This window comes from Venustampulla echinocandica, assembly GCF_003357145.1.
Source record: "Venustampulla echinocandica strain BP 5553 chromosome Unknown scaffold_1, whole genome shotgun sequence".
Classification (NCBI taxonomy): domain Eukaryota; kingdom Fungi; phylum Ascomycota; class Leotiomycetes; order Helotiales; family Pleuroascaceae; genus Venustampulla; species Venustampulla echinocandica.
In genome coordinates this window covers 2,468,677-2,480,877 of record NW_022474206.1, presented here as the reverse complement: position 1 = coordinate 2,480,877, position 12,201 = coordinate 2,468,677, and the positions used below count along the sequence as shown (strand labels likewise).

Here is a 12,201-nt window from a genome sequence, read left to right as displayed (position 1 = left end):
GCCCGGACCCCTTTCAGTTTTAAGAGGCTCAAATGTTTGGAAGACGGTCTTAGGGCTAGGCGAGATTGGCATATTTAAACTATGCACCAAAGGAATGCATTTGAACAGCTGCTGTGTTTAAGGAGTAACTGACTTCCCCGCTATTATTCTAGAAATATAGGGAATTACACTAGCCACAACACTTGTATAGGTAGAATGATGACAATAATATGTCCGCCAGGACGGGTAATGCCCCGATTAGTTTATTAATCACAAGAGAATGCCGAGTAAGCTAACAATGTGAATACGAGTCAAACCAATACGAGCAACACGGGCTAAATGAAATTAATGAATGTAAAAAATACTAACCCGTAAGTCTCCAAGACATCCATTCTGTGAGCACAGGTTTTGAATCACGACCAAAAGACCTGGCATCACATCACGTCAGGGGGGTGGGTGTGCTGGCTGTATCTATGCGCTGCTTGCATCATAGGGGTAAATAATGCAGTGAAACAAGGCTCAAAGCGGACGATGGGCCACTGCGACCCGGATGCGGTGAGTTCCAGGTTGGACACATTCTTCACAGTCTCGTCAGCTTGTCAGCATGTCAGTGTCAGCTTGTTGCTCGAGATCCGCGAGGCCGCATGTCCCTATTCAGGACAGATGTCAACAACAATACTCGTACCCAGTCAGCTTCAAAATGAGAATTATTAAATTACCCCCCGATAAGCCGACTTAGTAAAGCCCTTATCAAGCCCCATGGGCATTGCCGGCGCCCTGATTGGGCTTCCATGCTACTCCTAATGTCCGGCCTTCACCCTTTAGCCCTCCCACGGCGTCTTCTCTGTATGGAGCCCAGGGACGGACTCCTCCTGTAGCTTATGAGCACTCGGGGAGACTTAGGACAGTAAGCAATCCTTGGCTTAGGCGAGGTTGCACTTGGCGAGTGGATGCGGGAGCCTTTCCTCTGTGGGCTTTTAGCGCGCCTATTTTCAATTCCAAATGAAGAGTGACATCCCCCCCCGGCGATGCGATTCTTGATTCTTCAGGTCTGCACTACTCCAGGAGTCCAAAGACACACATCTCAGCCCGAGTCTTCGTCTTCACCGCGCCTCTACGGAGCACAATCCTTTGTTCGCATGAGCTGGAGGACCGATTCTTGCCACCGGTGATAAGCTCAGTCAGCTCGCGAAGTGCAACCCCCCGTTTCCAATCTGATTCCCATCCCAGAGAGCCTGAAAGAGGACAGCTTTCTTCCCATTTCCCCATTCGACGTCGGATTCGTCTGGGACGTCGAGGGTGTCGATAATCGTTCCACTGACCTTGACCACGGTGTCGGTGGCGCCGCGAGGCCAGTTTCAGAATCAAATCATGCACCTAGCCTTTCCGTCGAGGAAGTCCTCAAATCCACCTCATTACCCTATACGATACTCTCGATTTCCGACGCTTCGCCGGAGCAGAGCAAAGACGATAGGGATTGGCATATTAGCGGCCGTTGTGTTGATATGGGTGCTTGCGCGTCTTGTTGGTAGTTCGGACGGAATACCGCCAGGGACACCTCCTGTGGTTATCGTGACAGTGGTGGACGAAGAAAATTATCCCGCGGGCTACATCCAAACCATTAAAGAAAATAGGATCGAATATGCGAAAAAGCATGGTAAGAGTGTCCTTTACCATGGTGGCCGTGGTTCCCCTAACAAAAGGTCTAGGCTATGCGACTTTCTTCCCAACTGCCAACGACTACGATCTCAAAGGGGCCCCAAGATCTTGGGCGCGAGTCCCTGCCGTTCGACATGCCATGAGCAATTCTAGTAGTACCTATTTCTGGTATCTTGACCAGAATTCTCTCATCATGAATCCGGACGTGGATATCGAAACCCATATTATGAACCCGAAGAAACTCGAGAGCATGATGATTAAGGGCCAGCCTATTGTACCTCCAGATAGTGTTATCAAGACCTGGCCGCACCTGAAAGGGGACCAAGCGCAATTGGTCCTCACGCAAGACGCGGAGGGATTGGCGGCTGGGAGTTTTATCGTCCGAAGAGGGGATTGGGGCAAGTTCTTTCTGGATACCTGGTATGATCCATTGTATCGTTCCTACAACTTTCAGAAAGCAGATACGCATGCCTTGGTAAGCAAGCACCTTCAGCACTTGGCCGAAATCAGACGTATTAATTGGATGACAGGAACATATTGTCCAATGGCATCCGACGATTCTCGCGAAGCTCGCCCTGATACCGCAGCGAACTATTGACGCCGCTAACAAGGCATACGCTCCCCAAGGGACAGGCGCATATATAGAGGGCGACTTTGTCATTCGATTTGCCGGCTGTGAACAGGTGGGGCGAGATTGTGTGAAGGAGGCCGGACCATTCTTGAAGCAATGGCGGACGATATTTGATTCGAAATGATTCCCTTCCGTCGCGTTGGAAAACTGAACAATAAGATATGGTCTCGGAGACCTTACGATCTACGACTAGTGAGAGGTGCATCAAGAACGGCGTTTGAGGCGTACAGGACATTCCATGGATATGTTTGCATATGTGTACTGTACATTATTGCATGGGGCAATCTGCATGGGGCCGGTATACTCTACAAGCAGGAGTTTGCAAGCCATCTGGATGAGTATATATTTGCTCTCCTATACATTTGCTTTTCCATACCCCAGCCCTTTAGGATGCTTTCGTAGGTATCTTTACTTTTTAAGTCCAGAACCCAAGGTTAATTGGGGTGCCTCTGGAAGGTCTGAGGCATTATGGCCCGGGGTATAAAAGGGGCAGGATCTGATCGGATATGTTGTAGTATCTAATGCCACAGTTTAAGGGCAACCTATTCCCTTCCCGGTGATAAACAATTTGTTGATCCATGCAAAAACAACAAGGTGAAGATTGGCTTCCTTTCTGAATAGATGATCTGGACAGCTACTACCGACCCAATTTGGTAACGCCCTTTCGTCATAACAGTACTAATCGGGATATTCCCTTCCCAATAAATCAACTAATATATGAACCAATCGAGTTAATAAAATCCCAATTGGGAGCAGTAGATCTACTCCGCAGTAGTTCCTCGCGTTATAGCGGAATGCCATGTGACATCTACCTCGGCCTAGCGATGGAAATTCCATGGACTAATTAATCCCCCCGGTTTTCAACATCAGTCGATGTCGAAGCTCTCAACATCATTCCGCCCACTGTTCACAAGTTGCCCATCATGCCAGGCCGCCCAAGGATGCCGGCAAGCCTGCGCAATACCTTCACCGTCAAGAAAGGAGGCTCCAGCAGCCAATTACTGTCGCTGAATATTGATTTGTGAGCTCCCCCGTCCCCGCCGCTCGTAACTCCAGCAGAACAGAACTAATTGGCAATATTGGCAGGTTCCGCAACCTCATCTTCTTTCTATTTCTTCTGCGATGGACTAGGAAAGGGCTACTAAAGTTGAAGGGCAGAGGACTGTTGGGTACTTTTGCAGATACTTATATCTCGATCCGCCGTACCCTTTATGGACTCTTCCTCCGCGCGCCGGGCGTTCGATCGCAGGTCGAGAAGCAGGTCACTGAAGCGATCACGAAGTTGCAAACGAAGTTGATTCCCACCGGCCCTGGTGTAGTTCGATACTTAACATTGCCGAAGGAAGGATGGTCGGATGAAACGGTGCTGAAGGAGTTGGAAACGCTCGCCTCGATGGACCATACAAAATGGGAGGACGGTTATGTCTCGGGAGCTGTGTATCATGGCGGGGACGCGTTAATTAAGCTGCAAACGGAGGCATTCGGGAAGTTTACTGTCGCAAATCCGATTCATCCGGATGTCTTCCCTGGGGTAAGGAAGATGGAGGCAGAGATCGTGGCTATGGTTTTGGCAATGTTTAATGCACCTTCCGGTGCAGCGGGAGTGACGACAAGTGGAGGCACGGAGTCTATTCTGATGGCCTGTCTGAGTGCAAGGCAAAAGGCATATGCAGAGCGAGGCGTTACTGAGCCAGAAATGTAAGAGGCATTTCTCTTGCTAAGGGTTTCAATATTGACAGTTACTGCAGGATACTCCCGGAAACCGGACATACAGCCTTCCAAAAAGCGGGCACTTACTTCGGCATCAAAGTCCATCTTGTCTCCTGCCCAGCTCCCAGCTACCAAGTTCACATACCCTCCGTCTCCCGCCTCATAAACAGTAACACCATCCTCCTCGTTGGCTCCGCACCCAACTTCCCGCATGGTATCATTGATGATATTTCCTCCCTATCCAAACTCGCCTTGAAGCGCAAAATTCCGCTACACGTAGACTGTTGTCTAGGCTCCTTCCTCGTCCCCTTCCTCGAAAAAGCCGGCTTCGAGACGGAACTCTTCGATTTCCGCCTGAAAGGCGTAACAAGCATAAGCTGCGATACACACAAATATGGATTCGCGCCAAAGGGAAACAGCACCGTGCTCTACCGCACCGCGCTATTACGCTCTTATCAATACTTTATATCTCCTGAGTGGTTAGGCGGCGTGTACGCTTCCCCTAACATGGCAGGATCCCGACCAGGTGCACTTATAGCAGGCTGCTGGGCAAGTTTGATGAACGTTGGTGAGATAGGGTATATCAATTCCTGCAACCAAATCGTCGGGACCGCTAAGAAGGTTGCTGAAGCCATCTCCGAGAATCCGGGGCTGTGCAACGATCTCGAAGTCATTGGAAAGCCCTTGGTTTCAGTGGTGGCATTTACGTCCAAAACCCTCGATATCTACGACATCGCTGATGCCATGTCCGCTAAGGGATGGCATCTCAATTCCCTTCAAAGCCCCCCTGCCATCCATGTCGCTATTACCTTGCCCATTGTGAAGGTATGGGAAAAGCTGGTTGCTGATTTGGAGGCTGTGATCGAAGGCGAGAAGGAGAAGGAGAGGGTGAGGATTGTCGAGGGCAAAGGGGCCAAGGGGAAGAGTCTAGGGGATAGTGCGGCGCTTTATGGTGTTGCGGGAAGCCTGCCAAATAAGAGCGTCGTTGTAGAACTTGCGAGTGGGTTCTTGGATACGCTTTACAAAGCCTAAGTCCACTGGCACTGGCACAGGTGCGTAGTGTAGGGATTACTGTATTGGCGTTGGCCTCATTCATCATATGGCATGCTAGCCTTCGGCGTCGGGACTAGTAATTTGATTGTTTGTGATATTTTCCCCACGGGGGACTCAAGACATAGGTATTAGAGCGATGGTTTTGACTCCACACTATTTACAACGTGTATTATCTTGTCTAGCTTAAATGGCTACTCATACCTTCCACCTCTACAACCAACCACCGTCTAGGACTGGATTCGGTACAGAACCCTGGATTGCAGTGCAGTGCAGCGGCTGTGCTCCTATCAGGCGCCAACCCCGCGTTTCCCATCGATTACACAAACGTATCAGTTAAATAACGTGGGGTATAGATAGGGGTTCGCCGTGGAGACATTTGATACTTGATACTTGATACCGTACGAAGTACTGTACCTAGATATAATAAGTTTACCTAACCTTGGGACTACGCATTGTAGCAGTGTGGGTATTGGGTATCTCGTCCACAAAACTGGATTCCCCTGGCGGCCCCCGTTGATCCGGAGCCGGAGCCGGAGCCGGACAACAGCAACGCCTGCCCTGCACCCGGCGACCCGCACCCAAAGCGGGTCCAACTCTGGATGCCGAAGGGAAAGACGGAAAACGAGCACGAGACAAACGCACTGCTGATGGCTCTTTGTCTAGTCTACCACCTCTGCCTTGCCTTACCTTACCTTACCTTACCTTACCTTACCGCTACTCTCTCTATTATTCCCCTTCGTCCAATTCCAATCCAGTCGTTGCTGCGACAGGCGAGTTGCCTCCTCTCTTTATATAGGGATCCTCCGCAATTGGCCCATTGTCACTGTCCTCCCCAACCCCAGCCCCCGTGTTCTCCCATAGCCTCGGCACTCGACACTACGTCAGAAGCGCTCGGCTTCGTTGGATCGTGGGGTTCACAACCGAACCCTGACTCTTGCAAGACTCTTAGACTCTGAATCATCTCCCTCGACCTCGTCCTCTAAACCCCGTTGACCGCCCTCAACCTCAGCCCATCAGCATCGCAACATACCAAGTACGAAATACGGAAGGAAAACGTCGCCAGCATTGGAAGCAGAGGGTCTAGGAGAATTGTGCAGCGGCCTTAGGGCCCCGAGATGATTGCAGGATGTCGTGGAAGACGAGCGAGAGGTTGATGGAGACCATCAAGCATTATTCATGCTTCCCTGCTACCGGCGTGAGTTTGCGCCAGATGGTCCAGTTTGGAGAGCGGCCATCTACCGGTATGTTTGTTGTCTTGTCGATTGGAGAGCATCCACCGCGACGGGAGAAGCATTGGCTGAATGAATATCTTGCACCCTATAGGAACCCTTTTTCGAGCGTCGCAGTTTCTCTCCGAAGAGCTCCCCATACGGCTTGCCCATCGAGTACAAGAGCTCGGCGATCTTCCAGATGGCCTCAATGAGATGACATCCATCAAGAAGGTGCAGGACTGGTATGCACAGTCCTTCGAGGTACGGCAACGACCCATTTGTAAGATTGAACCTTGCGGCGAGACTGACATGTGATACAGGAGATAACCAGCCTCCCAAGACCCCAACTATCGAAAGAGGTTCGCGATCGCCTTATGAGGCCTGCGAAAACTGACGGAAAACAATCGAGGATCCTAACCGAAGCCACCCAAAATCCAAATAAAGCACAATACTCATCATCACCGTGGCAGCAAAATGGTAACGGAAACGGGAATGGAGACACGAGGAAGGCAGCGCGCCGGTATTTTGCCACTGTAGATGACACAACCGAGTGGCCTCCAGAGCTGCATGAGTATAACAAACGACTCGCACAAACATTGCACCAAATTAAAAGGCGGCACGATAGCGTGGTAACCACCGTAGCACAGGGTATCCTAGAGTACAAGCGGAAGCGGCAGCGGATGCAAATCGACAACAATATGCAATCCTTCCTTGACCGTTTCTACATGTCTCGGATTGGGATCCGGATGTTAATCGGACAGCATATCGCTCTGACAGACCAGAGCCACAACAAGGACCCAGCGTACGTGGGGATTATTTGCACCAAGACAAATGTCCGAGATCTAGCTCAGGAGGCAATTGAGAATGCACGATTTGTCTGCGAGGACCATTATGGCCTATTCGACGCGCCAAAGGTCCAGCTTGTGTGCCCTCCGAACTTGCATTTTATGTATGTCCCCGGCCACCTATCACACATGCTTTTTGAGACATTGAAGAACTCGTTACGCGCGGTCGTAGAAACACATGGGCAGGATAGGGACGAGTTCCCCGTAACAAAAGTCGTCGTTGCAGAAGGCAAGGAGGATATTACTATCAAGGTCTCGGATGAAGGAGGAGGAATCCCACGGAGTGCCATACCCCTTGTTTGGACGTATATGTATACGACGGTCGACACGACGCCAAACCTTGATCCTGATTTTGATAAGAGTGATTTCAAGGCACCGATGGCTGGTTTTGGTTATGGATTACCGATTTCGAGACTATATGCGAGATATTTCGGGGGAGATCTAAAGTTGATTAGCATGGAAGGGTAAGCGCCAGCCGCCCATCCGTCAGCTACGTGTCATGGAATGCTAATTGAAAGAAACAGGTATGGGACAGATGTCTACCTCCATCTTAACAGATTATCCAGCTCCTCGGAACCGCTACAATAACAATCAGCAGTCATGAGGGGCTCGCCGGGCGCCTCTGCCCCGGCAACCCAAGGATTGACGCAGTTGTGGACAAAGCAGATGAATTTGAAACTCCGACAGCCGAGGGAGATTACCGAACGAAGACAGGTCGGCGATGCAGAGAGTATGATTAATGAAGGGACTAGTGCTTCTGGCCACCAGGGCCTTTTTAAGGGCGAGGGAGGCGAGGTGTAAATTTATAAGCGCCAACGACGAGCGCGAAAGGATGAATACGATGTATATATTTTATTGGTTGAAGGTAAAAGAGACGGGGGATGGAAATACGGAGGCTATATTTTGTTTTGGCAGAACCCAGCGGACTCATGGAAGTGGCCATTTTGTCATACATCTAGAACGAAAAATGCAACAGATACCGGATCATGCCGTCTTAAGTATTGCAAGAACCCATGAACTAGTAAGGAGGGGCAGAGCGTCGCAACTTCAATAACTCCTATCATTAGTCGCAGCCCATGCACCTGTCGTTTCATTCAAAGGCTTTCTGCCGTCCACACTTTGCAAACCGCTTTTGAATCCACGGCCAAGCACTCTATAGAACCTCGGACAACATTAGTCCATAAGGTATGGACGCCAACAGTCTCACGACCTCGTCAGTCCTGTCCACACAACACTCACACCCACCCCCAGTCTTTTCTAGTTATTAAAACACCCCTACATATATAAAACATCCTGCATCTATACCACGTTTTTTTTTTCCGGAAGGGAAAGACTCGACCCGGGATCCTGGTTTGCTGATATGATGGAGATTATCGGGTTAAAGATTTGCTGGGTTTAAATTGCTATTGAGTACTCGAGTAGAAGGTAAAAATGCCTCTCAACTACCGAGGTACTCTTGCGAAAGACCCCCTAGGAAATATTGCCATATAGGAATATTACAAGTTTTCACGCAGTATGAACACCTCTCGCAAGCAGCTCGTTGATTAACATTTGTATTATCAGTTGACTTTGGTATTCTCGTCTCTCAACCTTCTCAAACAAACGCCACGGAGAAATCCCTCTGTACCCTAGGTAGGAAATACTCGATTAGATAGGTATATACTCCGTAACTCGCATCACAACGCACTACGTCCATCAGACGTTGTGCTTTGATACTCACTTCTCCCGTGGCACCGGATCCATCCCTCCCGCTGACCTTCTATTGACGTTCTAGAAGACCACCTGTCCCGACCAATTCTGCCTATTTGCCTTCATGCTCGCGTCTTCCCCATGGGCTGGGGCCTGTCCCTGGAGCGCTCGCGACGTAGGCACCTGGTTCGTGACAGATGCCCTGATTGGAGCAGCCGGATTCCCGGGCACCGACTGTAACTCGTACTACTGTAGCTGCGACCCAGCGTTTGTACGTACTTCGCAAGGGAGGGGCAAATCGATATCTCAGACGCTGATGGCCAGATTTCCGTCCCAGGAGTCAGGGCAGGGCTCAGGACATGCGGTCAGCGAGTTCCAGTAGTGCAAGACTCCGTAGGCGGTGCATAGGCTGGAACTGTTACGGACGCAGGGAGGAGGAGGGAGGACAGTGGGAAAATGCCATCGCTGGAGATCGGAGCCCTTGCTCCGTCCTTGTTCCATAACATAGCGGTTTGTTTTTCGCCGGGCGGTGTATGGTCGAGTATAGAGTACTTCGAATAGTGGTGCGAAGCACGGCGTAACTCGGAGCATACATCGTAGGGAGCCCATTCGACGATCCCAAGGCTGAAGTGGAGTTGATCTTGCCTCTGTTTATTCTCTCGCATGTAGGGATGCTCTGCCCGGTATGCTGGAGTCGAGCGAGTCGCTACGCCGTGTTCCAGGTAATACGTAGCACCGCATGAGGGCTGCTGGCGCCCTCCAGTAACCAAAGCGCCGGTTCATTGGGAACACCCAGCGGTGTGCTGCTGGGAATGATAATGCACGGCGCTGTACATTATTAGATGACGGGTAACTGGGCGCGAGTAACAGTTGACTGGTGCTGGGCCGACGCTGGGATGAAGCTGGGACTCGCCCGGTTTCTCGTTTCGCCGTCTGCTGCTTGATATTGGTTCCCATCGGCTTGGCTGGCGGTCGTCGCAGAGACACTCTTCATTATTCGCGACTCGATCGGGCCAGCACACGTCCGTCGCGTGTCCAGCTTCGTAGTAGCAGCCAGCCACGGCGTTTCGACCGAGTGAATATTAATGGATTCATATTCCCACTTCGCCCGCCACCCCTCCCGCCAGTCTCTGTCTCTCTGCTCGCCACTCTCGCCACCCGATCTTTGTCTTCTCCATGGATCGATCGATCAGAAGTCCGTCAGGACAGGACTACAGCTGAATGATTGATTGCGGTGGTGGTCGACCATGTTCGAACATTTCACATTTGGCACGCTGCCTCAACCCCATACATGTCCGTCCGCTGCTGTCGACGACGACCTCCATGCTTCCCCTCTCGATACCTCTCTCCCTCCGCCCGTATTTCCAACACAATCATCATGTCCATCCCCAAAAAGCTCAAATTCTCCACAGCGCGGGATCAACGACATGGTAACGCGGTTCACCAACCACTCCCTCGCTCCCGAGGACGAGATATCACGACCGTCTAGTTGGCAGAACAGCCTTCCACCAACTCCTATCATCGAATATGACCCAACACCAGATCCCTTTACCGGGCAAGAACTGTCCTACCGATCGGCGAGGCGTGGTAGGACGATGAGACGCTCCCGCCGCGGCTCATCGCCATCGCCATATCGCTCTTCCAGCCCAAGCCAAACCCTTCCCAGCAAACGAGCCCAACGGCAAATAAATGTTCAAAAGCAAAGCTGCTCAAGCCACCTGCGTGATATCCATACCCTGGTAGAGAACATGATAGCCAGCAACTCGCAATGCAACCTCCGCAAATCAGCATCGTTATCCTATCTCTCGAGCCCTCTCACCAGGGACATATTAATCCCTGATATCCCCGAATATCCCGATGGGGAACTCGTTCCGGACGACGATGAAGGCTTTGATGAGATGGACGATCCGCATCAGTTTTTGAGACAGGCGAGCCTAATACTAAGGGAAGTTTCGCTGCGGAGAGCGGGGACCCCTAGCGGGGTTCAGAAACATAATGGGTTGAGATATAGGGCGAGTGCCGAGTGCTTGGGAGGCAATGGCCCTGGGCTGACACCGAATGGGAGGGTGAAAGTTAGGTGTCTTCCGCGAATGAGGAAGAGGCCGACCGTTCCGCCGGGATGAATGAATTATAATTTGGATGTACTGGCGCACGTTGGGGTCGCTTTAATATCGGGCATTATGTCGGCGACACCAACAACAACAAGCACCCCCACTGTGGAATTAGGTTCCCAGCTAGAAGTGGGAACTGGAGGAGTATATATATAATACATGTATAGGATAGGATGACCGCCGCAAGGCAAGGAAAGAGCAGCATGCCACATGCAATCGCTGGCTGGCCTCACGTTCGATGAGATGGAGGTCTGTATATATAAGGTATCATCGCTACTACCCACCTAGAGAACTACTATTATGATGATAATTTACCAAATTCAAATTACTCGGGATATTGATGACATTTTGCAGTGGAAGGCTACAATATGTCACTTGATCTAAGATCAAATATAATATTTCGAACCACTCACTGCGTTTAGCTCACTTCACCACACCGCCCGTTGTCCCCTGGGTATAAAAGCTGGGGCGATCTCCTTTATATAACCCTTTTCTTAACCAGATTACACTTTACTATCCTGGCAAACACCGGCGTGCCGGTTGTGCGCCGACGAGGTATCAGAGGGTATATCCAACTCTTAGAATTGTCTTATAATAAATAATTAAACCTAGTTTGTAATTTCATACTACTTGTAAAGCTTTGTAGCTTATATATTACGTTCAAATAAAAGAATATTAATATATTGTTAAGATACCAATACTTTGTTAATTTGGAGATCTGCTGTTTTTTAAAGACTATAATACTACTACAAGATATATAATATATTATAATATAGAAAAGGCAAAGTATTTACAATTATAGTATTAGGTTTGCTCTTTTTAACTCTAAAGGGGTAATATAAGACTTTTAAGTTATCATATAGAAAGAATACTTAACAGAAACATAGATATATAATCCGTAGTATCAAGAGGTATCTATTGCTTTTATAAAATAAAAACCAAAAACTCTAGATCTATAAAGAATAATTAATAAACAGCAAAATAACTAGAAAATATGAAAACAAGACTACAAAGGGCATGTGCAGGCGTTCATCAACACAGCCCTTGCCAGTGATGATGTTCAAACTCCTCAGCTGTGGGAACAATCTCCCCAAGTATCCTCGCCGCATAATTCATCCGGGCCGTTAGAAGACTTCATTACTGGTTACCAATTATCTAGGAAGGGCAAGAAGCCAAAACGGAATAGGAGGGGAAATGGCGTGGACTAGGCGGGATGGGGAGGATAATGTATCGTGGTTCTTGATAAGGGGTTTGAGGGAGGGGGAAAGACGAGGACTGTAAGACTTAAGGACGTTGTGGAATGGAAGCTGGAG

The 12,201-nt window shown here is 49.7% G+C and overlaps 4 protein-coding genes across 4 annotated transcripts; all 4 read left to right on the top strand.

Annotated features, from left to right (window-relative positions):
• Nucleotides 1-1,350: 1,350 nt before the first annotated feature.
• Nucleotides 1,351-2,393, top strand: BP5553_03339 (Uncharacterized protein; the record flags this gene model as incomplete). Its single annotated transcript, XM_032011962.1, has 3 exons — nt 1,351-1,636; nt 1,689-2,113; nt 2,169-2,393. 3 exons carry the CDS (start codon nt 1,351-1,353, stop codon nt 2,391-2,393), a joined length of 936 nt encoding a protein of 311 aa, XP_031871655.1.
• A 799-nt stretch (nt 2,394-3,192) lies between these two features.
• Nucleotides 3,193-5,011, top strand: BP5553_03338 (Sphingosine-1-phosphate lyase; the record flags this gene model as incomplete). The annotated part of the gene is made up of 3 exons (XM_032011961.1): nt 3,193-3,290; nt 3,356-3,967; nt 4,018-5,011. 3 exons carry the CDS (start codon nt 3,193-3,195, stop codon nt 5,009-5,011), a joined length of 1,704 nt encoding a protein of 567 aa, XP_031871654.1.
• Nucleotides 5,012-6,242: 1,231 nt separating this feature from the next.
• Nucleotides 6,243-7,676, top strand: BP5553_03337 (Pyruvate dehydrogenase kinase-like protein; the record flags this gene model as incomplete). Its single annotated transcript, XM_032011960.1, has 4 exons — nt 6,243-6,273; nt 6,356-6,504; nt 6,564-7,552; nt 7,613-7,676. The coding sequence occupies 4 exons, from the start codon at nt 6,243-6,245 to the stop codon at nt 7,674-7,676; spliced, it is 1,233 nt and encodes a 410-aa protein (XP_031871653.1).
• A 2,348-nt stretch (nt 7,677-10,024) lies between these two features.
• BP5553_03336 (uncharacterized protein) lies at nt 10,025-10,900 on the top strand (the record flags this gene model as incomplete). The annotated part of the gene is made up of 1 exon (XM_032011959.1): nt 10,025-10,900. One exon carries the CDS (start codon nt 10,025-10,027, stop codon nt 10,898-10,900), a length of 876 nt encoding a protein of 291 aa, XP_031871652.1.
• Nucleotides 10,901-12,201: the final 1,301 nt, after the last annotated feature.